The sequence below is a fragment of the Bison bison genome, unplaced genomic scaffold (assembly GCF_000754665.1).
Source record: "Bison bison bison isolate TAMUID 2011002044 unplaced genomic scaffold, Bison_UMD1.0 scf7180017864527, whole genome shotgun sequence".
NCBI classification, from domain to species: Eukaryota; Metazoa; Chordata; class Mammalia; order Artiodactyla; family Bovidae; genus Bison; species Bison bison.
Window position 1 is genome coordinate 2,355,011 of NW_011495078.1, and position 26,033 is coordinate 2,381,043.

At 48.5% G+C, this 26,033-nt stretch overlaps 1 protein-coding gene across 1 annotated transcript in view; it reads right to left on the reverse strand.

The window, feature by feature from the left end:
• Nucleotides 1–26,033, reverse strand: part of COL4A2 (collagen, type IV, alpha 2) — a 160,525-nt gene that overhangs the window by 86,901 nt on the left and 47,591 nt on the right. The window contains exon 4 of the mRNA XM_010831462.1: nt 25,239–25,319. Coding sequence (XP_010829764.1) covers nt 25,239–25,319 — 81 coding nt within the window. The remainder of the gene's footprint in view (nt 1–25,238; nt 25,320–26,033) is intronic.

A 26,033-nucleotide genomic window follows, 5' to 3' on the forward strand; every position in this document is an offset into this window, starting at 1 on the left:
TTTGGTGCGAGCCGCGCGATCGGGACTCGGTTTATCACGCTCGCCCTGACGTCAGAGCAGACTCCGCGCGGCTCGCCAAGAAAACTGCAATAAACGAACCAATCAAACCCTCCTTTACTCGAGGGGCATTTCGCTCATTCACCCCGCAGGGGCTTCATGCCATGTTTAAAGTCAAAACGCAGCTTCCCAGTGGGTAAAGACTGCCTCCTCCATAAACACATTCCTTCCGACAACATTCATTTGCTCTGTGGTCTAAAAATGTGGCCGCGGCGCGGAGCAGGACGGAGCACAGGGCTCCTTCTCCTTCTCATTCAACAAGTAAAAATAAACCCTGGATTTCGGGCGGAGGAGAGGCCCCGCTGCCAGGAGTCCCAGAACCTTCCCTTTTCAAGTAGTGTCTGGAGCAGCGCCCCGCCCGGCACTCAGGACGCCAGGAAAGTTCAAGAGCTCCGCCCCCGTCTCCGCGCCCAGGGTCCCGGGCTGTGGGCTGCTCACAGGAGAGTCTGGGCTCCCACCTGTGGCTGAACCCTGCTCTGAGCTTTCACGCTGCATATCAGGCTTCCCTCGCCTGTGAGTTTGGCTACTGGGGTACATCCGAGGATTTCTATTCAAATCAAGCTTAGACAGGACCAGCCCCTGTCTTCTCCCCTTGACCATGTTTGGTGTTTTCCTGTGAAGCTCTTTCCTAACAGAAGAATCATTTAGGGATAACCCCGAAAGTCTATTTTTGGTCATGCCCTCTACATGCAAGCTTTCAAAACATCCAAGGCACACAAGTTTTAATTGCAGGTAGGAGCCAGCAGAAGGGAAAACACACCATCAGTGCTCTGAAGCATTGCTTCTTTAATAGACTTCAGCCAGTCCTGACCCGAGTCTGGGGCAAAGCAAGGAGCAGGTTTAGGGGTTGCAGAGATCAGAGTGTGCTCCGGTTTCAAAGGCGGGGCTGGGGAGGAGGAAGCCGTAGAACCATGCCTAAAAAGGGACTTCATGACATCACCACCGCAAGGCTACTTATTTGGCCCCATCAGTTGCCTCTGAGTCTCATGCACTGGGGTGTTTAGGAAGCACTGAACTGAAATCCCAGAAGTTGTCTACACGCAGAAACAGGTGCAGGACTCCCATCTGGGCTGCAGTTGGCCCCAAGTTCCTCTCCAGATCAGAGGCACCGACAGGCAGGCTCAGGGCCACCCTGAGCCCAGTGCGGGACTGCCGGTGGACAGCTGGCAGGTTTGGCCAAGCACCGGCTTCCCTCGAGGGGCACTGTTTTCCCACACATTTCAGGAGCCGTCCAGGTATCGAGGAACTGCCAAGGCACCGCAGTTTCTCCTGATGGATGAGCTTAATCTACAGTTCTCAAGACTCAGAGTGCTTCAGTTCTTGACCATTAAGGAGGCTAATGACTGTTTATGGTACACGAGCCTGCAGTCCCGCTCCTGGGCCTGTATCAGGGGAAAACCAAAAATTGAGAAGACACACTCCCCTCAGTGTTCACTGCAGTCCTGTTGACAGTAGTGGGACAGGGGAGCAGCCTGGACGCCCGCCGACAGGTGAATGGACGCAGATGTGCTGTGTATGCGTGTTCTTCAGACTCTTGTCCCTTATGGGTTATTGCATAATATTGAGTATAGCTCCCTGTGCTGCACAGGGTGACCTTGCTGGTTACCTAGTTTGTACATAGTGTGCATATGTCCATCCTAACTTCCTAATTTATCTCCCCCTCACCTCCTTTCCTCTTTGGTGACCATAAGTTTCTTTCTGTGTCTCTGAGTCTCTGTTTTGGGAATAAGCTCATTTGTGTCTTTTCTTTTAAAGATTCCATATGTAAGTGATATCATGATATTTGTGATTTACTCCACTTAGTATGATGATCTGTAGATCCATCTATGTTGCTGCAAAGAGCATCATTTCACTTTTTTTTTTATAGCTGACTAATAATCCACATGTGCTAGTTTGAATGTGATGTAGTTTGAAAAAAATAATCCCCAGTTGTTTTCCCCCATGGACTTCTGGTTGATGATGTCTATTAAAACTCCGTACAATCTAAAAAGCCAAAAGGAGAAAAAGTCTATGTTTGGCTTGATATAACCCTACAAATTCAGTCCTCAAAAACATAATTACACTGCAGCATGTGAACATCTGTCAAATAAAAACATAAGTGCCTTTTCCCAAATGCTTCAGATGCACCCCGGTTGAGTGTGTGTGTGTGTGTGTGCATAATTATGAGGAATCGGTTTAGTTCTGCAAAGTTAACACAAGATGGTAACCTGCAAATGCTCTCTGCACTCAGCTTGGAGCAAGAACAACTCGACCTCTGATGCTGGTGACTGACCAACCCGCCTTCTAACTCCTGGGCCCTGGCTGCTGAAGGGTGAAATGACTCTGAATCCACGCCCTCTCCTAGGGTACGCGCGGTACAATCTTAGCTTCCAGGGCTCAGTCCTTCCCCACTCTCTCCCTGTCTTACCCCTGAGTATTGTAAATAGTATATATGTCCAATAACATCAAGCAACAAGAAAACAGCGAGTTTCCTTTTTGTTTTTTTCTGGATCTTGTTCTGACACCATCTTCCATGGTGGAAAAGGCCAGCATCCTAGGATGGACGCTGAGAGCAAACCATTATCCCCCCAAGTTTGAAGAAAATGTTTAAAAAGATAAACAAGGGTCTTTTTAAAAAAAATGTGATGCACTGAGAGTGATGTTTGCAAGACCTAGTTGAGCTGATCCCTGCCAGAATCTTATGGCCAAAATTTGATAAAATCCTCGGTGTTATTTTGAGTACATATTTTAACAATGATATCCATAACTCACAATGAAACAGCCACTCCAAATCCAGTCTGAACCCTGTTCTTTGAGGTTAATATAAACAGAAATCTATTACCACTGAACTAGCCATGAATCTTTAAGAAAATTATCTACCAGTCATTTTTCTGTTATTCAAAGTGTACATTTCAAATAGGGAAATGTACAATTATGTTTGACCTCCTTGGGAAAAAAATTGCTTGGGAAATATAATAAATTGTTCACCCATTACGATGAGCTGCAGAGCATGATTTATTGTTCCTGATTTCTTCTATTAATATTCCTTCTCTTATTATTGTATCAATTTGAGGAAACCATTTATTTTTTTTAAAGTGCTATTTGGATTGTTACACTGTTAGCACATCATGTTACAGTGTTAACTTGTTAGAGTGATGTCTGGCAGATTCTTGAGTCTTACGTGCTTTGCATGACATCATATTCAATGCGCAGGTCACTGTAGACAGGGTATATTCACAGTTACCATACATAAACGCCGCTTTATTTGTGCGGTATCTAAGGAAAAAGAGGACGCGTGCTTTGCTCTGCAGCAGCACCTGCTCTCATCCTCGGGCCGCTGTGGCGGGTGATTCATGCATTTCTCTCTGGGGAAGTGGGCGGAAAACGGGTGCACGCTGTTCTCTGAAAACTCCAAGTCTCGTTTTTTTTCCCCCTCAAGTTGTTTAAAACGTGCTGTGGAAAGAATTGATTCCATTTGGCTCATCAACAAGGATGCTCTGGCACCACGCAGCTGTTTTGCAGAACAGCGGTCCTCAAACACACCACAGCCGCATAGCTGCTTTGTTTGAAGTCATTTGGATGACATGGAAGGTTTGGAGATGGATGGAGGGGTGGGGGTCCTCTCCCTCCACATGTGATCTGATGTATGCAGGTCCTTTTAGACCAGCCAAGTGGCTTCTACATCCCCGAGCTTAGCAGCATAGTTATCCAACAGCAAGACACAGATGAGGCAGCCATTGTACCAGGAGGCCGTGAAAAATCCAGCAGTAGCAAATACTGTAGTTCTAGCCCAGATTTGTCCCTCTGAAATGGCTAATAACTAAGGAATAGGATCGGGGTCTTAGAGCGACCACAGTGCAGCTGAAGTGTTAGTGTCGTGTGTCTGTATGCAAATACAGGGACACGCTGATGGTGGTGACCTGCCAGGCTCTGGGCTGCTTGTATCACACACCGCATCTCCTTCAGCCCTTGCAGGTCTTCAAGGAGCTTCCTATCTCTGCTTCACAAGCGAGTGTGCGCAGGCTCTGAGAGGTACACTCGCCTACACTGCACAGTGAACAAGGCGAGAGGCAGAGTCCACCCTAGGCTGGGTCCAGGCACTGGACTTCGGACAAACAGGAGGATCCCTGGATGCAAACCCCATATGGACTGAGAAGCAGCTGCTGACCTGAGACTCCCTCTCTGAGCTGTCCTTGAGGCAGAGTCCTGTCGGGGCCTGGTGGGTGGGACTTGCTTGGCAGAAGGACCAGGCACAGCCTGACAGCTCACGGCGCTTGATGGGTTGGCTTGCCAGTTGCTATTTCCCCATAGAAATGACAGTATTTTAATTTATTGAGTACTCAGCTTTTCTAAAGAATCCCTAGTTATTCAGATGTTTACATGAGTACGGTTGGGGTTGGCTTCCTTCTTCTGGGGTGAGGTTGTCAAGGAAAAGGGGATGTTTCGAAGCACTGGATTTGAGATAAAACACGTGCCTCCGAGGCTCCAGGCACTTCAGCAAGTCTCAAGGACTCTCTTTTCTTGTCTGAATAAAACAGTAAAAATCCCTACATTTAAAAATTAACCATATGTATGTGCGCAGGTGTGTGTGTGGGTCACTATCTTACTTCTAAGGTACTGTGAGAATCCAGTGAGTTAGCACATGTACAAACAAGAATGTACTTAAAATATTAATATTAAAAGTTTAATATTTAATTAACCTATTAAAACTGTATAGGAAAAGGCCTCTAATCTCTGTGGATTAGCAAAGGCACAGGAAGAATTCCCTTTACAAAGATCTCCTCCAAAAAAATCAGAAACAGGACTAAGACTTGCTATTGGGGGGAAAAAAAAAGACCTAAATAATAAGAATTAGCTGTGACAACCCAAAATGTCTCTGGACATTAACCCGTGCCCCGGGGGGCAGACCCGGTCCTGGGGAGAGGTCCTACTGGATCCACAGGACCTGAAGTCTGCACGGTACCCTCTGAACAGGTGCCCACGGGTGAGGCACGCCAAGAACCACTATAAAGGGGCTTGAATGCTGCTGAGACCGCGTCTCCCGTTCAGACTCTGGAGAACAAAGGAGGAGTGGCCTTGCTGGATCTGGATGTGCCGTCTCCCCCGGAGCAGCTTCATTCAGGATTTTGTCGACTGACATCCACACAGGGCTGTCCATCTCAATCCTGGGAGACAGGCTGTCTTACCATCACGCTGTGATTGAGGAAACGCACGGAGGGATTGGATTTCTTGCCTAAGGAGAGTCTAGATCAGATTGGAAATTTTCTTCCTCGTCTTTCAAAGTGCTTTTACCTCCTACATGTCACTCACATGCTGTCTGTAGAGAATGCTCCACACAGGAGGCTCCCACGGGGCTAACTGTAACAAGAATTTTGACAGTGGCATGCCCTTCGGCTATTTCCTTGGTGAATAATTCATTGATTACTTTTGTTTCTTGGAATCAAGTCGCTTCAGTTCTTATTACTTTCTTTTAGCTCTTTAAGTCAATTTAAAAAGGCTTGTTGCAATTCTATAGACTTGTTTGCTCCTGGGGCATCTCCTGGGGGTGTGGGGGACCCGGAAACAGGGAGCTTCTTCTGTACATGAGGCTGTGGACGAACTCCCCAGACCAGGACGGGTCTCGGTTTTCTTGTTTGCAAAATGTGATTTACAAGTGAGAATATGTCCTTCCTGGATCAGAAATTCTCTGGGAAGGGGAAATATCATATGAAATCCCTTATAGGTGGAATCTAAAAAGGAATACTACAGTTAAATTTACTCACAAAACAGCCTCACAGACTTTTTTTTTTTTTTCTGCCTCACAGACTTACAGAACGAACTTATGGCTGCCAAGGGAAAGCAGGGGTGGAAGGGAGAGTTAGGGAGTGCGGGATGGACATGGACGCACTGCTGTATTTAAAGTGGAGAGCCAACGGGGACCTCCTGTATTAGCGCAGGGCACTCTGCTCAGTCCTGGGGCAGCCTGGGTGGGAGGGGAGTGTGGAGGAGAATGGATACGTGTGTGTGTATGAGTGAGTCCCTTTGCTGTCCACCTGAAGCTATCATAACACCGTTAATCGGCCATGCATGCATGCACTGCTAAGTCGCTTCAGTCGTGTTCGACTCCATGCGACCCTACGGACTGTAGCCTGCCAGGCTTCTCTGTCTGTGGAGACTCTCCAGGCAAGAGTACTGGACTGGCTTGCCGTGCCCTCAGTTCAGTTCAGTTCAGTCGCTCAGTCGTGACCGACTCTGCAACCCCATGAACCGCAGCACGCCAGGCCTCCCTGTCCATCACCAACTCCTGGAGTTCACTCAAACTCATGTTCATTGAGTCGGTGATGCCATCCAGCCATCTCATCCTCTGTGGCCCCTTCTCCTCCTGCCTTCAATCTTTCCCAACATCAGGGAATACATGCCATGCCCTCCTCCAGGGCTTCTTCCTGACCCAGGGATTGAACCCATGTCTCTTAAGTCTCTTGCATTGGTAGGCGGGTTCGTTACCACTAGAGCCATCTGGAAAGCCCTAGTAGGCTATACTCCAATATAAAAGAAAAAGGTAAACAGTTCTTTGAATTTGTTCTATATCTATATTGATCTATCTATCTAAATGTTTTTTGAGGGGGTTGGGCAGAACTTCCCCCCGATCAGTATTTCCTTAACTTGTAGGATGAATTGTAACCCACCTGCCAAAAGTGATGATCAAGGCAGTGACCGACATGTATGCCAGGAGGCATCAAGTAGCAATTCGACAGTCTCAGCCACCAGAAGCCTTAGCCATGGCGATGGCGCCAGGCTCTGACACACGGGTTCCAGACGCTCAGCTCTGCCAGCATCAGTGTGGACAGGAACCGCGTATTCACTCCCACTTTCTCTTGTTCTAACACAGTCTGAAGGTGCTCCTTGGACCCTTCGAAGGACTAGGGTTCAGGCAGCCAAAGGCACTAGCAACTCACCCAGCGGTGAGGACAGGTGTCCTTTCAACTGAGAGAGACCCAGCTGGATGCCATCTTCCGTTCCTTCCAATAATTCATGTCAAGTGCCAAGACTGAACAGGATAAGCCACCACTGTCTTAGGAATAAGACAGCTGACAACTGGAGTCTTTTTATCAGCCAGTTCCACTGGGAAGGCTGTTCACTGAGATATTTGATTTCTATTTTTCAAAGAAGTAAAATATCTCACCACCAAACCCATTTTGCAATGGACACTCCCTGAAGGGAAGATAAAACAAGTTCTCAATGTATACTAGCTACTAAAAGGACAATTAAATATCAGTGCTGGGAGTGAGGAAGGCGGTCATTGGGAGAACGTTGTCCCACCCTCAAGATGCCTTTGCTGCCCGGTGGGCACTGCTTGGGCGGCGTGGGTGAGGGAGATCCTGGAGGCCGGGAATCTAGATCAGCATGGCTCTCCTGCAGCCCCAGAGCGGAAGAGACACCCCGAGTGAGTAAGAGTACTGGTTGGAAGAGCTGACAATGAAATCTCGGCGACTCTTTACTAACTGCAGAAACAGGCAATGGACATCCACGCTCCGGGAAACACTGTGTGTCCAGAAATACACAGTTGAGTCACTAACCCATACGGCTATTGAAGAACGGAGCAGTTGCTTTCCCAGTGGCGACCACACAGCAGGCTCCATACCAATTTCTGAAAATAAAATCAGCTGAACCAGAACAATGACTTTCCATAACAGGCATTGTGCGCGCTCCAGACAATGGGAATTCAGACACACAAACAGAGCACAAACAGCAGAAGCTTCCAAAAGGAAACACCTGCTGTTTCAAAAATGGAACAAGATGCTAACGATTATTTCACAGGCAGCTTTTAAAATAATTTAGGCTTCACCATAGTGACCACAAAATGAGATTTAAAGCACTGTAGACAAATATAGGAGTAGCAATATCTACAGTTAATGGGGAATTTGCTGTCTTTTCTGGTTCTCTCCTCTCTTGGCAATAGGAGAAAATGTGTTTATAGGCAAAAAAGGTTACTTGTCTTTCAGAAATAACACATAAAAATAATTGGAATATACACATAGATACTATTTAATAACATTAAAGTGTCTCTAAATTTGAAACAGTAGCAAAACATTGATGATTTTGATTAAAGAATAATATGAGACAAACTCCAGAAAAGTGAAACTGTATGAATGATATTTCTCACTTCTACATTCCTGATTTTTCAAAGACTTAGGAGATGCTGAAATAGCTCCCAAATCACACAAAGGGAAAAAATGAGTCAATGTGGTTTTCAGAGACAGAAACTTTCTTTCTTTTTTTTAACAAAAAAGTTTATTGAAGGTTTGGGGAAGGTTTTTCTCTTGGTGTCTGACCCCGTCCCCATGAAAGGGCCTTACAGAGATCCACCTCCAGGGTGGTCCATCAGACCCCGAGGGTCTGAAATCAATGGTATTATTGTCAATACCTTCTTGAAATATCCAATGGAACGTGTTCCTTTTATGCTTTAAGTTTCTGTGCAATATATAAGGACACTTGAAAAATCAGGAGCGGGGGAGGATAGCATTCTTATTTTCAAAAAAGTAAAAGCAGGAGCATAAGGGGGTGACAGAGGATGAGATGGTTGCATGGCATCACTGACTCAATGGACATGAGTTTGAGCAAATTCCAGGAGATAGTGAAGGGCAGGGAAGCCTGGTGTGCTGCAGTCCATGAGGTCGCAAAGAGTCGGACACAACTGAGCGACTGAACAGCAACAACAGCAAAAAGCAGAAGGTGAGGGGCTTCCCCCAGCTTCTCCGGGTGGCAATGTGATTGTGGCTGAGCCTGCAGGCTCCTCTCCCACGGGTGAGCCAGCTCCCTGCTGGTTTATTCCAGGAAGCCCTGTTGACTCAAAGCCAACAGAATATAGAGATCAGTGGGGCAATGCAGGGTGGAAACGGGAATGACAGTGAATTCCTGGAACTGCTAGCGTCAGACCCCAGGCAGAAGAGTTCAATCCTAGCCTTATCTCGCAGGGCAGTGACACCGCCCGAGGAAACTTCCCCAAGAACAGGAAGTATCAATGCTGCAAGGAGAATCGTGTCTAGGACACTTGATGCTTTTGAAAATGTTTATTTATTCTTGTTCAAAGTGCTCAGGAATATCTGGACTAGGTTTGATATAAAAATATGACAAATGTAGAAAGGTATTAACTTATTCTAATAAAGTTTCAGCACATTAAAAATACACCCAGGGCTTTATTTTAAGTTATAAGATAAGATTAGATGCTATAAATAACTGAAATCCCATGTTGAACACGTGAATACGGGCTTTCAATGACAGTAAACGCTAGTCTCCTGGAAACATACACAGAAAAGATGTAATATTTAATAAATATAGACTGAAAGTTAAAGTGTTAGTCACTCAGTTGTGTCCAACTCTTTGAGACTCCATGGACTGTAGCCCACCAGGCTCCTCTGTCCATGGGATTCTCCAGGCAAGAATCCTGGAGTGGGTTGCCATTGCCTTCTCCAGGCGACCTTCTCAATTCAGAGATCAAACCCAGGTCTCCTGCATTGCAGGCAGATTCTTTACTGTCTGAATATAGGATATATGAAGTTAAAATACACAAATACACACAGGCATGTGTGTGCACACATGTATGATGGGCACATTTCAGAATTCTGAGCTTATTTCCTGTAACACGTGTGCAAGTCTAAGAATTATTTTACTCTAGGACCTCTTACCACTTCGGCGACTGTCAGAAAGGACGCAGAATGACAGTCCAGGGCCCCTCATCCTTCAGAAACGCCAGTTTCAAAGGACTCATCTATTCATCTTTCCCATCAACAGGCCATTTCCATGACTCATCTTTCCTTCCAAGATAACTGACATTTTTGAAGGGCACCCTCTTTGTTAAATTTTATTTTCTTCTACTAAAGAAGCCTTTTTTAATCTTCTGGAATTAAGGAGTTCACTTTCATCCACAAAGTTCTTTTTGTTTACTTCCCGGGTCTGATTATTCTACTTGAGGGTCTGCAGATGGCTACAAATCCTTCTTCATCAATGCTATCCTCAAAATAAAGTCCTAAAAATACCAGAGGCAATTAACATTTAGACATCTCCTTTTTGGCTAACAGCCGTTTCACGGAATGTCTGTGTTTGAATTAGATCAGGATTAAACAAGTAAAGGGAGATGAAAAAAGAGGACCCTCACTTCAGACCAGAAACTGGCTGCACCTTTCAAGATGGCACAAGAATTAAATTCTTAGTTGAGGTTGAAAAATCAATTGCACAAATGGGAGACCAATAATCAAAAGACAAAAAACAAGCAGCAACACAGCAAAATACTTCCTGAAAGAAAAAAATGGAGTTTTGGGTAGAAATACATTGCTCGTGAGCTAACACAATAATGTGTTTGATGTGACTGCACGACAAAGCTCCTAGACACACAGCATCCAGACCAGCGAGGGTGGTCGTGCAGCTGCTAGAAAGCTAGGCTCAGACACCGAGGCCAGGACCCCAGGAGGGAAGCAGGAAACTCAGAGGAAGGGGATTCGAACTGAGTACGATTTTCATACGAGCAGTTGGTCGGAAGTCAGGGGTGCAGGTAACACAACGGTAGACACTTCAATATGAAAAAGGTTAGGAGAGCATGCTCTTTCCTAAGTTCTGCAGAGATCCGTGGATTCAGAGGAAAGGGAGCTGGGATGGGGGCCAGCCGAAGGACGAGGGAAGAGACAGCTCACTGGGGTGCCAGGAGCTTCAAGGTTGGATCGCCGGGGCATCTGAGGTTGTGTGCGCTTGTGTGGTGGGGTGGGAAGGCGGGTTTCCTGTTCCAGAAGCGGGCATGTGACAGAGCTAAGCCTTTCCCATGGCGACAGTGTCGCAGCACATGCTGTGGTGGGGGGCACCTTCCGGGTGCCGTGGGGGCCACGCCGGCCCCCGCACCGTCTGTCAGTGGCCCTGGACTGCGCTCTTATCCGTGGTATTACATGTAGTGGGCTATGGACTGCTCTTATCCGTGGACTGCGCTCTTATCCGTGGTATTATATGTAGTAGTTTATGGACTGCGCTCTTATCCGTGGTATTACATGTAGTGGTCTATGGACTGTGCTCTTATCTGTGGTATTACATCTAGGGGTCTAACTATAACCAGGCCAGCAGGGTCCTGTGGGCCTTCCTGGGACACCTCACCACCCCCCAGCCTCCCCTGCAGCTCCTCTCTGAAGATAACACGTTGATAATAGTATCCAGATAATAGTATCTGATGCACATTTCCTGAGTTGTCTCACAGATGCTAAAACCCCCACCAAATGGAAGAAATGAACTGCTTGATGACCACGAGCCCCCAGACCCGCTGGTGCCTAAGGACTGATAATGCCAACCCCTGGGACACCACCCGGTCACCTCACCCTCCACCAGAGAGTTGGACACGGGCTGATCACACACCCTGAGTTCCCACTCCGCCACCTCACCCTCCACCAGAGAACTGGACACGAGCTGATCACACACCCTGAGTTCCCACCCCGCCACCTTACCCTCCACCAGAGAACTGGACACGGGCTGATCACACACCCTGAGTTCCCACTCCGCCACCTCACCCTCCACCAGAGAGCTGGACACGAGCTGATCACACACCCTGAGTTCCCACCCCGCCACCTTACCCTCCACCAGAGAACTGGACACGGGCTGATCACACACCCTGAGTTCCCACTCCGCCACCTCACCCTCCACCAGAGAGCTGGACACGAGCTGATCACACACCCTGAGTTCCCACCCCGCCACCTTACCCTCCACCAGAGAACTGGACACGGGCTGATCACACACCCTGAGTTCCCACTCCGCCACCTCACCCTCCACCAGAGAACTGGACACGAGCTGATCACACACCCTGAGTTCCCACCCCGCCACCTTACCCTCCACCAGAGAACTGGACACGAGCTGATCACACACCCTGAGTTCCCACTCCGCCACCTCACCCTCCACCAGAGAACTGGACACGAGCTGATCACACACCCTGAGTTCCCACCCCGCCACCTTACCCTCCACCAGAGAACTGGACACGAGCTGATCACACACCCTGAGTTCCCACTCCGTCACCTGGCCTTAAAAAACGCTCTGCGGAAGCCCTCTGGGGACTTGGGGGCTTTCTGGGCGTGAGCCGCCCTCTCTCCTTGCTTCTCTGCTCCAAACTGACTCTGCGGTGTGTTTAGCCTCACCGTTCCTTGGGAACATGAACTTGTGTTTGGTAACATGACAATGATCAAAGTTCACGTAAAGCTATCGATGTAGCTGTCTTGTAACCAATTGCATCCAGCTTTCCCGCATTTCAAATGAAACCTCCTAATGCTATTATTTAGTCCAAACCCTTTCTCCTTGTCTCTAGCTGACCAGGACTTCTAAAAAAGTGACTATTCAAATACAATACTACTGCGCGAATGTGACTTTATTCTACAGCTTGTAGAGGTGAATTCTATGTCTTCGGGATGTTCTTTAGCTCTTTTCTACACAACACTTGAGGAGAACAGGCTGATGTCATCCCCAGGCGTCTCTTGATTTCAAGATATACCCTTCAAAGGCAAGAGAAACACCGGCCAGAGAAGAAATTATTTCTAAGACAGACGTGAAACTGACGCGTGAACAGGAGGGAATCTCCTGGGGGCTCAGGTGCGCTCACTTTGTTTCTCTTCTGTGGCGTGTCTGACACTGAGTTTCTTTTAAGTGAAGCTGTGGAATCAATCTCATTGTCTGGAAATTTTAAGTGGGATTCGATGTTAAGCAAGAATCTCAAAGGGAAATTGTGGTTTTGAAGACAAGTTGAACTTTTTTTAGTTCAACTTTCGGGAGTTAGATTGTTTTCTCTGCAATAACGTATGACGTGTGTGCGCTCAGTCGTGTCCGACTCTGCGACCCCACAGACTGCAGCCCACCAGGCTCCTCTGTCCGTGGGATTCTCCAGGCAAGAACACTGCAGCCAGTTGCCACTTCCTTCTACAGGGGATCCTCCCGGGCCAGGGATTGAACCCTTGCCTCCTGCACTGACAGGTAGATTCTTTACCACTGAGCCACCTGGGAAGCCCCCATATCATATTTTTCATTAATTGAGTAATTTTTGTAGTGAATTTTACTCTGTTATATGTATGAATCTATTCTGAGTTGTGTGTCCATTAAATAACCAGGAAAGCCTGTTCTCCTTGCTTCTCTGGAGTACTCTAAGAACAGAATGAATATTCGTAAGTCTCAGATGTATTCCTCCGTCCTTCCTGGGTAAGAAGTCAGGGGGAGATTCGTCAGTGTACTACTCCAACGCTTCTATCATTCTATGATGAGAAATACAAATATTTGTAAAGTATCGGGTGTTAAGTGATGAGGAATTTCCCCCACAGCTTCCGAGTGAGGAAGCCACCTTCCTGTTTCAGCTTTCTGCTTCAGTCATCCAGCCTCCTATTCACCCCGCCTCCACTCTTCCCTTCAGGTTGTAACGGTGTGGCTTCGGGCTGAGGGCTCTCACACTAAAATCTGTTCAAGATTTGTGAATCTCGCCCTCCACACCTGCCCAGGTGTAGCACTGGCCCCTTCTCTAAGCTGACCGAAAAGAGTAGACAGTTAAAAGCTACACAAACAAAAGAAAACTGCATCGTAGTCAGCCACAGGATTCTGTTCATTTTGTTCCCACCACTGCAAACTCATCGGTCCTCAAAGCCAGGGTCTTTCCCCGAATTTCAGAGAGGCTGTTCTTGTTGGTGGATGCTGAATATGGTGCAATGCATGGAGCTGACCTTGACATTAGGGTTCTTTAGAGATGCGTCTTCACAAGGCTTAAAAAGTGCCACTGTTACTAACTGGAGTGGATTATCTCAAAAAAAAAAACACGCGAGCTAACCTCGTAGCTCAGTCAGTAAAGACTCTGCCTGCAGCGCAGGAGACCTGGGTTCAATCCCTGGCTCAGGAAGATCCCCTGGAGAAGGAAATGGCAACCCACTCCAGCATTCTTGTCTGGAAAATCCCATGGACAGAGGAGCCTGGTGGGCTGCAGTCCACAGGGTCGCAAAGAGTCGGGCATGACTAAGCGACTAACACTTACTTACTTAACGATTATATGCTAGCACTTTAATTTTTATTATGGAGACACCAACTCCACCATAAAATTAATTGTTCTCTGTTTTTTAAAAATTTAAAACAGACTTTAAGTCCGAAGAACAGTTACAGGCTTTACAAAGACAACATTTTAATAAAAAACATCGACGGTGACGATGCAGCTGAATACTTCTTAGGCCGAAGATGTAATTTACCCAGAATTAATTGCTTCCATTTCACTTCGGTTTGATTTTTTGTTTGTTTGTGTTTGGTTCCAAGTCTTTAGGAATTATCTAACAGTGCTTTGAATATAAAAACATTTGTTCCTATGGTGGGATTTCGATGCCATCCATACAGGGCTCATACTGGGTTCCTGGAAGGCCTATTTCTGCTTCAGTTCTTCTAGAATTTAAACTTGGAGGCTGGACACAGAGAGGAAGGAGATAGGAGTATTTTGATCTTTCTAATCGGGGGGAAATGCGCCCTTCTGAAGGTCTGCCCTGTACTTCCCATATGAGTCAGACATCTGACGACTTGACCGGCTCGGTTGTCTATACCACAAAGGGCTCGTTCGGGTGGGACGTCAGAGGGCTCAGAATCTCAGGCCCTTCAGGCTCCCAGGTTGGACAGTTTCTTAAGACAATTCTGCCATGCCTAAGGTGTGTAAAAATAAATGTGTATCGACCTGTTTAAATATTAAGTTTACATTCACACCAGAGATATATGTAGCATCTTTGCCACTGGCTCTTAAGGATACAGGTAGTCTCTCTGATTCAAGAAGAAGAAAACCAGGCAGAAAAAAGATGACCGTCGCCCACCCCAGAGTGAGAAAATTTATGCCTGTGCCGCCTGGATCGGTCATTTCTACCATCTTCCTCTGGTTATTATTTACAACCGCTGGGGGAAAATAAGAGGCATTTCAAAAATCTGCCAGACAAACCATAGCTTTCTATCACAGGCACAGCCTGGCATAAGAGTGCGTGGACGCGGGGCGCTCAGCCTCTTGTCCAGGCTGCCCCGAGGAGCTGGACGTGGGCACATTTTCCCCGTGCGGACTCGACAGCTTCCGACCATCTCTTTCTGCTGCATGATGGAGGACAAAGTCAGAGGACGTGTTTCCATTTCCAGACGGCATTTAGAAAGCATGGCATGTCTGGTAAGAATTTTGCTCGGAGTCATTTTAGAAAGCCTGCAAATGTTTACTAAGGACGGGCTGGAGGTGAACGAACGAAAGCAAAGGTCTCAAAGACTGGCATTCCTGATCTAAGAGAAAAGCGAGATGCTTCGGAGTTCTGCTTGTCAAAACATTCCATCAGGGTAGGAGACCAGGGCTTCCGAAGGCAGAGCTTGAGGCTGGCTCAGAAGCAGAGGATGGTGTTCCTTCTCTCCCCCCAGCTTATCAGGTCTCTTAGGGTCTGTGTGGGGCTTTCAACCAAAACTCAAAATGGCATTACTATCATTACCTGGCCTCTGAACCCATAGACACGTTTCCCTAGGGGCCATGAAAGGAAGCCCAGGTCCCCAGAACCGTCAACTTGAGACCGGAACCCAGCTAATCACTTTCTCACCATCCTCAGGGCCGGTGGAGGGTGTGGACCGCCGGTCTCCCCAAGGTTTTGCTTGCTGAGGCCACTGCCCCGAATCCACGCGCCCTTTCCCCACACGGATGCACCAGCCGGCTGGCCTGGAGGCTTCATTTCTGTCCTTCTGCATAAACCATACTTTCAGCAACGTCCCAGCTTCCCATAAAAACATCTAACCTCAGTTTACGGTCAAAGGGTTCAGAGGATAGGGACCTGCCAAGGTTAAAAAAAGTCATTTTCTTTCTCAAGTTCATTCTCTCTTCTGCCTGAGCTCTGAGGACGAATGCTCTATGCTTCTTTCGTTTGGATGGAAATTCAGAAAGAGTGATCTTCCCCTGGCATTTATAGGGAAGTAGACACTTCACGCAAGATTGGAGTGTTTGAGGTGCTAGGTAAGCATCTTTCCTTAGCAACACCTAGAGACAGGAGTGTACTTTTCCTTAGGAAGGAATTTGGTCGAGGCTGCCGGAGTGCGTGTGTGTGTGTGTGCGTGTGTGTGTGTGTGTGTGTGGTTTTTCTCCAGAAGAGGGAGAACTGGGTAAATAAAATATGAAAACATTTATACTCTGTCTCTGCACTCAGATACTGAGCGGCCCATGTGCCAGCGTGTCATTATTAATCATGGATAATGGTGCTACCGTAAGTATGTCCTCTGTTGACTCTATTTTTTAAATCAGACATTAATATCTGCTCTGCTGTTACCGTAAGCAGCTGTGTCGTGGGTCATTGCTGTTGCAGTTGATAAATGCTGGGCCACAACCATCATGACTAATTTTCACCAAGGGTTTTCTTGATTCCTATTATTGAATGATGCATTCTGCTGGTACGAAACATAGGAATCCAGCGTAAACTTCGTCGGGCTTCATCAGAGATGTGACGCTTTCAATGATCACAGAAATAAATTTTTTCTGTAAGTGCTGACTTTTAATCATCAGATTCTGTCTAAAACGATGTTCTCTGAGTCCACATAGTGAGGAAGTATTACAATTTTGTCTTTTTAAGATTTTAACAATGTATTTGAACTGAACTGAACTGATTCTTCCTTTCGGATAGGCTCCAAACTGGAAGTTTATCTAACAAACTGTGACTCATGTTAGAATGGTCCTTCGAAATTAAATATTTACCACATTGGGGCAGGGCGTGGGGGAGGAAGCCAGGGGTCCTGCAATTGCTTGTCTGTTCTCCAGCTGCGCAATTAACTTGTTTCTACAGCACAGGGTCGAAAGTCCTACTTTAAGAAAATGCTTACTTAACCTTGCTGGAAAAGACCCTGATGCTGGGAAAGATTGAAGGCAAAAAGGAGAAGGGGACGACAGAGGATGAGATGGTTGGATGGCATCACCAACTCGATGGACATGAGTTGGAGCAAGTTCTGGGAGTTGGTGATGGACAGGGAGGCCTGGCATGCTGCAGTCCATGGGGTTGCAAAGAGTTGGATACGACTGAGCGACTGAACAACAACAATCTTGCTGGAAAGAAGGCAAGAGTGATGTTACGGTCGGAAGCTGTGGGGGCTTGACCACCAAAGGTGTCCCGAGCCAGACAAGCAGACAAGGAGCTTTCCGAAGGGGAGGCTTGACTGGAGCTCAAGCTGGCAAAGCAAATCCCTCTAAGAGACCACGGGAATATGAGGAACAAACCGATCAGGAAACTATTCTTCACCGACTGATGACACATTCTGCACACACACCTTCCCCACCGTGCCAGACACTTGGGTCTGTGCACTCTTGCGAAAAAACCCTTCTTTGTGTGAAGATATAAGCTTAGCAGTTTACAAGTCTTGGTCTGACTGTCACGAAACCCTGATTTTACACTGTGCTTTATCTTCATTTCATATTTAGTATCTAGAGTATTTTCACCTCTTCACCACGAGTTTACCGTGTATTTCCTGCACTCTCCACCTTGACACTCACAGTTGTGATCTTGATAGTAGCCACTGGCCACAGGCGGCTCTTCAGTTTGAATGTTAATTAACCAACATGGGATAACAATGTAAAATTCAGTTTGTCCATCTCACTAACCACATTTCAAGGGCTCACACAGCCATGGTGGCTGGTGCAGAGAACACGTCCCTCTTGGCAGGAAATTCCTTCCGAGAGTACAAGGCTGGGGTATCAGGCAAAGGTCGGGGTGTGACCTGCTCTGTCCATTTGCATCGTTGGTGCCTAGATGGGGCGACACATGCGCAAACGGTATTCACTGGATGAATAACTTTGCGTGCAGCTGACTCCGGCTGCGCGTCACCGACCGCCTGTGTGCGGGGCAACGTTCCCCGGCGTCTCTTTTTTAAAAGTTAATTATTTGTGGCTGCGCCGGGCCTTCGCTGCCGCCCGCAGGCCTTCTCTAGTTGCAGTGAGCGGGGGCGACTCTCGGTTGCGGCACGTGGGCGTCTCATTGCGGTGGCTTCTCTGGTTGCAGAGCACCGGTTCTAGGGTACTTGGGTTTCAGGAGTTGTGGCCCCCAGGCTCTAGAGCACGGGCTCAGTAGTTGGGGTGCATGGGCTTAACTGTCCCGGGGCATGTGGGATCTTCCCGGAGCAGGGATTGAACCGTGTCTCCTGCATTGGCGGGCGGATTCTTTAACTCTGAGCCAAAAGGGAAGCCCCTCCTGGCATCGTTTTTGACTAGAAACTGCCCCCAATGGACTGACTCACCAAAGTACGCGTTGCACCAGCTTCCCCTTGAGAGCTCGGTGACTTGAGCAAGTTATAAGTCAAGCAGCTCCTCTAAGGAGGTCTCCAGGATGGGTCTCGCCTTACTCAGCCCAAGATGCCACCCTGCTCCCTCAGACCTCACCTACCACGGATCTTACCTCCTGCTCTGTGAGGCTCACACTGGCTCCCGAGGTGTCCCTTAAGGACACCAGGCACACCCTGACCTTGGGGCCACCCCTGCCGCTCAGGGGGCCCCGCCCCTGTTCACGGAAGCACCTCCTTCTTCCAGACACGTGCCTTGTGCGCAGATGACACAAAATACAGATTTTGAGGGTTGCAAGAATGTAAAATTCCATTATTAAAAGGAGCCGTGGCAGATATGAAAGAAAACGTCCCGTTAGAAGCGCACCACCGACGCGTGCGTAGGCGGGCATCGTCCAGACCCACCGCGGTGCCGCCTTTCCTGAGAGGAGTCAAGTAACCGAGCTGGCTGCAGCCACAGCGGCGTCCAGCTAGCCGGAACCACTGCCATTCCAGACAGGCACTAAAAATAAGCCCACGATGTTGAAAGTAGGTGAGAGCTATGTGCAGACGAAGGTTACACAAGCCCAGAAGCCAGGCGGGCTTCTGCTATTTCTGAATCAGTCTTGCCCTTTCTGGGCTGTGACAGTGCAGCTGACGGGGGTGGGTGGGGGTGGGGGGGTGGCTCTCTGTTAGGTCCGTGGGGCAGACCCTTGACAAGCACCTGCCCAGAGTGGCTGCAGCTGGTGTGGAAAGCAGTCTGCTACTGCAGCATGGTGTGTGTGTTCCACGCGAGCAAGGGTCATCGCGTAGCCGAGATGGGCGGCCATGTGTTGGGGGAAACCCACCCCAGTGGCGGACCACACGCAGTGTGTATATACAGCTTGAAGATCTATGCGCTGAGCACCTCCCCATGGCTCCACAGTGACTGACCAGTTTTCAAATTTACATCGAGCTGTTTCAAAGAACAAAAATTCCGTTTTTTCCCATATCCCAGTTATACACGTTTGAGGGTGTTGATCAGCAACATGCGACAGGAGAGACCGCCCGTTAGCGAGACCACAGCTCAACTGGGAGAGGGCGAGACCACGATTGCTGAGGCTCAGAGCCGCTTAGGCCCCCTCCCCTCCTCCCGAAGCCAGCGACAGCCACCCACCTGGGCCACCGAGAGGGCCCGCGTTCCCCGCACCCCATCCATCCGCCGCCACCCACCTCCGAGAGCGTTCTGTGCACACTCTGCTTCCTCTCTCACTCCGCTCCTCTCTGCTTTTCACATTGATTTATATTGTTGAACTTAAGGAATCTTGTGAGGTTAAGAATTATTTGCTCATACTTTGACCCAAGTCCAGGGACCCACAGACTGTGGGAAACTCTTAGCTCCTTGAAAAAAATGCAACGGCTAATTTGTACTGGTTCTGTCTCTGCTGAAGGGAGTGGGCTCAGCCGCACCCTTCCAGGAGCTGGGGTTTCAGTCTCAAGGCTCCTGCTGCCAGGCCCAGGGAGGGCGAACGTGGGGTGACAACTCCACGGGGTGGGGAGATGCCGGGCCCCTGGCTCAGGCTGGTGGTACAGCCCTGGGACCAGTCGCAGGGTGGCTGCTCCTCGTCCCATCGCAGCTTCCAGGGCCGTTCAACCACCTCAGTGATTCCCAACACTGGGGAGGGGCTTCATCTGTCTTTGGGTTACCAATTTGTGCAACACTCGATTGCGTAGGAGAACAGGTGCCTCGTGAAGGTGGATGCCGTTCAAAAGTTGAAATAACCTATCTTACCTGAGTTTATGGTAAAAAACCATAGGGCTGAGGGGCTAGGAATCCAAGTAACTGAAATAATGATTTACATTGACCTCAGGTGGAAAAATCTGAGCACTTTTCAGTGAGGTAACGCGCAAAGGCCAAGGTGGCTCTTTCGGCTAAATCATGGGCCCACCTGCTGTCTCTCCTGTTTCCTATGCTCTGGAGCCTTGTATCCCATGGAGACACTCACTGTGCTTCAACAGGAATTCTGTAACAGAAATGCCCTCTGATGCTTGCAGCTCGACCGCCTTCAGCCTCCACCGAGTGTACAGAAAGAAGAAAAAGAAAACAGGAGAAGACAGAACCTGCCACACTGTTGGTGGGAACGTAAGTTGGTGCAGCCACCATGGAAAGCCGTCTGGAGGTTCCTTGAAAATACCAAAATGAGAGTCACCACCTGATCCAGCAACCCCACTCGTGGGCGTACACCCAGAGAAAAACGTGGTCCGAAAGGATACTTGGACCCCAGTGTTCACTGCAGCACTGTTTACAATAGCCAAGTCATGGAACCCAACGTCCATCGGCAGAGGAATGGATGAGGAAGATGTGGTGCGTGTATACAAAGGAATAGTACTCAGAGCAAAAGAATTCCATTTGCGGTAACTGGATGGCCTAGTGAGGATCATACTAAATCAAGTCAGACAGAAACAAATATATAAGATCACTTACATATGGAATCTAAAGTATGATACAAATGAACTTACTTAGAAAAACAGAGTCACACAGACACATAGAACAAGCTTGTGGTCACCAAAGGGGAAAGTGGGGGAAGAAAAATTTGGAATTTGGAAGTAACTTATACACACCACTCTGTATAAAAAAGACAAACAAGGACAGACTGTATAGCACAGGGAGCTACACTCAATATCTTGTAATAACCTGCATGGAAACGAGTCTGAAAAAGAATACACACACACACACACACACACATAACCAAATCACTTTGCTGTACGCCTGAACACTGTGAACCAACTATACACCTCAATTAAAAAAAGAACAGAAAAGATGCAGGGGCCAGACACCTCTGGTGTGGCGAGCGTGTGACCGTTAGTGATGAAGGAAGGCTGATAATTTAGTTATTGCCTTTCTTTGTGTATAGTGGGCTTCCCTGTGGCTTAGATGGTAAAGAGCCTGCCTGCAATGTGGGAGACCTGGGTTTAATCCCTGGGTCGGGAAGATCCCCTGGAGAAGGAAATGACAATCCAATCCAGTACGCTTGCCTGGAGAATTCCATGGACAGCTGAGCCTGGGGGGCTATAGTCCATAGGGTTGCAAAGAGTCAGAAACGACTGAGCGATAACACTTTGTATATAGTGCCCTGTGGAGCGTTGCTGGATTAGGATTTAACACTTCCTAATTACTCCAATGGTCTTTCCAGTAGTCATGTACAGATATGAGAGTTGGACTATAAAGAAAGCTGAGCACCAAAGATTGATGCATTTGAACTGTGGTGCTGGAGAAGACTCTTAAGAGTCCCTTGGAAAGCAAGGAGACCAAACCAGTCAATCATAAAGAAAACCAACCCTGAATAATCTTTGGAAGGACTGATGCTGGAGCTGAAGCTCCAATACTTTGCCACCTAATGTGAACAGCTGACTCACTGGAAAAGACCCTGATGCTGGGAAAGATTGAAGGCAGAAAGAGAAGAGGGCGACAGAGGATGAGATGGTTGCACGGCATCACCGATTCCCTGGACATGAACTTGGGCAAACTCCAGGAGATGGTGAGGGACAGAGAAGCCTGGCGTGCGGCAGCCCATGGGGTCACGAAGGGTCAGACAGAACTTGGCGACTGAACGACCTAGTAGGAATATTGGACATACGAACTCTCCAATAACAACAGTCTTAACTCATTTTTTGAAGTGCTTTACTGATTCACGAAGCAGCTGAAGAGAGGCTGAGAACCACCACTCTTGAGGCAGGAGAGTGAAATCTCTTTTCCTCTCTGCCTGCAGGCCTCGCCCCACCTCCCAGGGTAACATCGGTCAGGAGGCGTGCAGACGCAGGTCATTGCACTGAACAGGCGCTCATCCGAAACTCTGAGAGCGCGCGCTCTGCTCTGGCCCCAGCGTGGAGCGGGCCTCTGTGCCGGCTGGCACTGTCCTACCCTGTGACCTAGGAGGACGAGGCTGGGTCCCCCCGTGGGCCCCCCGGCTCTGACCAGGGAGTCCAAGGCGCACAGACAGGTGGCCTCAGCCCCACCCCCACCTCCCGCCCTGGCTACTGGCTTGCTGGAATGATCCCCGGGGCGGGCGGCTCAGTCTGTGAGAAACACTTCTCCCCTGGTGACGACCCGCCACCCACCCCCCAGCCTGGCTCGATGTGGCAAATGAGGGCTTACTCATTCGGTAACACGAGAACAACGCTGGAGCCAGAATCCAGAGCACATTTGTGCTTTCTGTTTGGAGTCCCGAAGTTATTCAGTAACAGAGTGTTTCTGGTGTTGGCTGTCACCATGGTGAGGAGCACAGGAGCTGGACCCCATGCCCGTATAAGGCAGGGCGAGCCCGGAGCTCCGGGAGCCAGGCTCTGCGGCCAGGCGTGGTCGCGGCTGCTCCGGGGGCACTGAGGGGAAGACAGACGGCGAGGGACCCCAGGGGAGAACGTGGGAAAGAACAGTCTCTGCGACGGCTCTCTGAGCCCAGAGTCCGCCCACGGCTATTTTGGTGGATCCCGTTACTTCTGAAAAATACTATCAGCCAAAAGGAGGGCAGAAATAGCTCTGCTTTCACCAGAATCCCATCTGGGTAGAGCTGTTAATTGGCAAAGATTTAATACACGTCCACCAGGTTTGTGGAATGGGCACAGACATTCTATTTTCATAAAAGAGTTAATAAAGTCTATGCGACTGTCCTAACAATGAATAACTTCAGTAATGCACTGGGCTTACCCCGCAGACAGTGATAAATGGGGTTAGCGATTTCTTCTCAGTGGGTTTTTTCCTGGCTTCTTACTGTCAGTCACTCCTATCCCCTTACTGATCAGTATTCAATAGCACGTGTGAATCAGTCAGGCAGCCTCAGTTAGAATCACCCAGTTTGGATCCATGTGGGCCAGAAAGTGAGCTAGGTCTCTCTTCGTGACTCCAAACACCCCTGCCATCCTGGTGTGGGGGTAGGGGCAGATCACTGGCCCTGGTTCTTGAACAAACTACCCAGGCAACTGCTGAGTCTCAATTTAATTTGATTTCATTTGATAATGTGTCTGCAGATTAAAGTCAAGCCCATGCTAGCTTACCCGTGTTAATGAAATTAACCAGAAGGTGTCACTTTCTGCGTTCTGGCAAGGCGGCGAAAGACTCAAGGCATTTTCTTAATCAGGGGTGACAGGAAATAACGCCTGTGCTGTAAACTTAGGAAATGAGAATAGACCTGGGGGCCTGTAGAAATCCCCTTCTAATGACCTCTTTGAGGAGACCCTTGGTGTCCTTCAACAATCCGCTGCTGTGCAGATGGTATCGCACATGGAAACGATCAGAGGAACTATCTTTACAGGAGAAAAGTGTTCTTGTAAAAGCATCACTGTCCGCATACTGGTTCTACGTTAGCTAATAACAAACAGTGAGAAGGAGCAGACCCGGTCCCCTTCTACTTGGTCTGTCTGGGCTCTCTCTGGTGGATCCCAGGGAGAAGAACGGTCCAGAGCCAGGCTCCCTCCGACACAGGCAGGTCTCACAGACATGTGCGGTCTCAGGGCACTGGTTTCTCTTCTCTGTGCCCGTATAAGGCTGAGCAAGCCGAGCTGGGGAGGCCAGAGCCTGCAAGCAGGCTTTCCACCACTGCTCCGGAAGCATCGCTGGGAAAATCTATAGCCGGGGACCCCAGGGGAATTTAAGTCTCATGGAACAGCCTCCATATATTTAAAAATACTTCTCCTTGTGAAATGCTGATAAAGCAACTCCTGAAGCACGGAGTCCCCGCCAAGAGCAGAGGAAGCAACCACAGCAAAACTGATGCCAGGCACCAGCCCGTGGAGACTCCTGGAAGCTTCGATCTCCGGGCAGACCACTCGTCCACTGTGATCATTGCCACCAAGGTAATGGTCGGCTGCGTGTTAGCACATAAGCTCCCCGCATCTATAAAGGGGGCCCGTCACACCTTTGACCATTTGACTTCTGGGGCGGGGACTCGGGTCCAGAAGGAGGCAGGACCTGACACCCAGCCACAGATCTGGTGGTCATCTCTTCCTCCTGGTGGGTGAGGCGGGGCATGGCGACTTAAAACACTGATGCAAGCGTTCAACTTGCTGAAGCTCAGTGGGAACCCCGGAGGATGGCTATGAGTCCCGATTCCAGCAAGGACAGGGAGACGCAGGCGGGAAGTCCCACAGGCCTCTCACTGCCTGACATGGGACGAGGGTGAGCCCTGGAGGGGAAGGAGTTATTCCAAAGCTCAAGGACTCGAGAGACTGTGTCGTAAGATGCAAAACTACTCCCTACACTGCCACGAACCAAAGAGGTCTTAATACATGAATATAAGCAAACCTTTAACTTCAACGATGCTGAGACTCAAATATCAGCTTTCAAAGCAACACTTGGATGAAACATGTCAAAGTATCAGGCCCACATTTCAAACATCGCCGGATGTTGTGGTAACTCGGGGCGACCTTTTCTCTCTGACTTACCTGTGAAGTGCCTGTACATAAGGGGCATTCAGGGAAGGTGTGGGATAATTTCAAAAGTCAAAGTGATTGTCAGTGGTTCAATGCCAGCACCCTCTAGTTTAAAGAGATACCAGGGTATAAATACAACTGTATATTCATGGTGGTTCAATGCCAACACCCTCTAGTTTAAATAGATATCAGAGTATAAATGCAACAGCTTTTTTTATGCAATATTTTTACAAAATATACATTTATATATACTATAAATATTAAACATAATTGCATTATGTACACATATATGCACACGTGTATTTATGACAATGAGCAAGAGAGAAGATGCTCAAGAAGGCCAACACTGTTCTCAATTTATTGAGAAAGTAGCATATATAGACTCAATTCTGCATTCTATTCTTGCTTGCTTCATAGAAATGAACTCACCTATATTAAATTTCTTACGATTGTATGCAAATGATTTAATCAGGTTATATACAGCACTCTGTACAAAATGGAAGTAAAACGAAGACAATACTTATTGCAGCGTCATGACTTACCCGCCCTCCTTTCTCAGGGTAGCACTGGCAGCCCCCGCTGCAGTCTCTGCCTCCACAGGGCACGTCCAATTTCTTCACACCCTGCAGAAACGAAGCAGAAAGCAGAGAACATTACCTACTACCCTCCAATCGCCGCGCAGGCCAGAATGCCAGCTGCTGACAGTCCTTCCACGCCTAACAACTATTCAATCAAAACACTCACTCAGTCTTTAAAGAAGCAGAATTTAATTTTTAGAGCAGTTTGAGGTCAGTAAGAAAAGGTATGGCGTTTCACGCACAGCTCCTTCTGCCCGCACCTCCCAACTATCAACACGCCCCCCACCAGATGGGCCGAGTGTTACAATCGGTCAACCTCCACTGATGCACCATCACCACCCCAAGTCCACGGCTGACATCAAGGCCACCCTTGGTGCTGCACATTCTAGGGTGAATTAGCCTTTTTTCAGTGCCTACTAAGTGCCAGATGCCAAGCTGCATCCTGGGGCTCAAAGTCAAGGAGAACATTCTCCAGGGATTCTGTGTGAAGTGAGCCTAAGATAAGGTGTTCTGGGACAGACGTCCGAGGCTGGGGAGGATGGTCAGGGTGGCTGCCCGCGGCACTCTGCAGGGCCTCGTGACAAAGCCCAGACCCACTGAGTTGCAGGGAGGGGGCTTCTGATCCAGAGGTGGAATTTGCAAATACAGCTGGTGGGATGACACAGCCTCCCCCCATCACAGGGAGCCACCACCCATCACAGGGGAACCGCCTCCCCCTCCCCGCAGGGAACCGCCCCGTCACAGGGAACCGCCCCACTC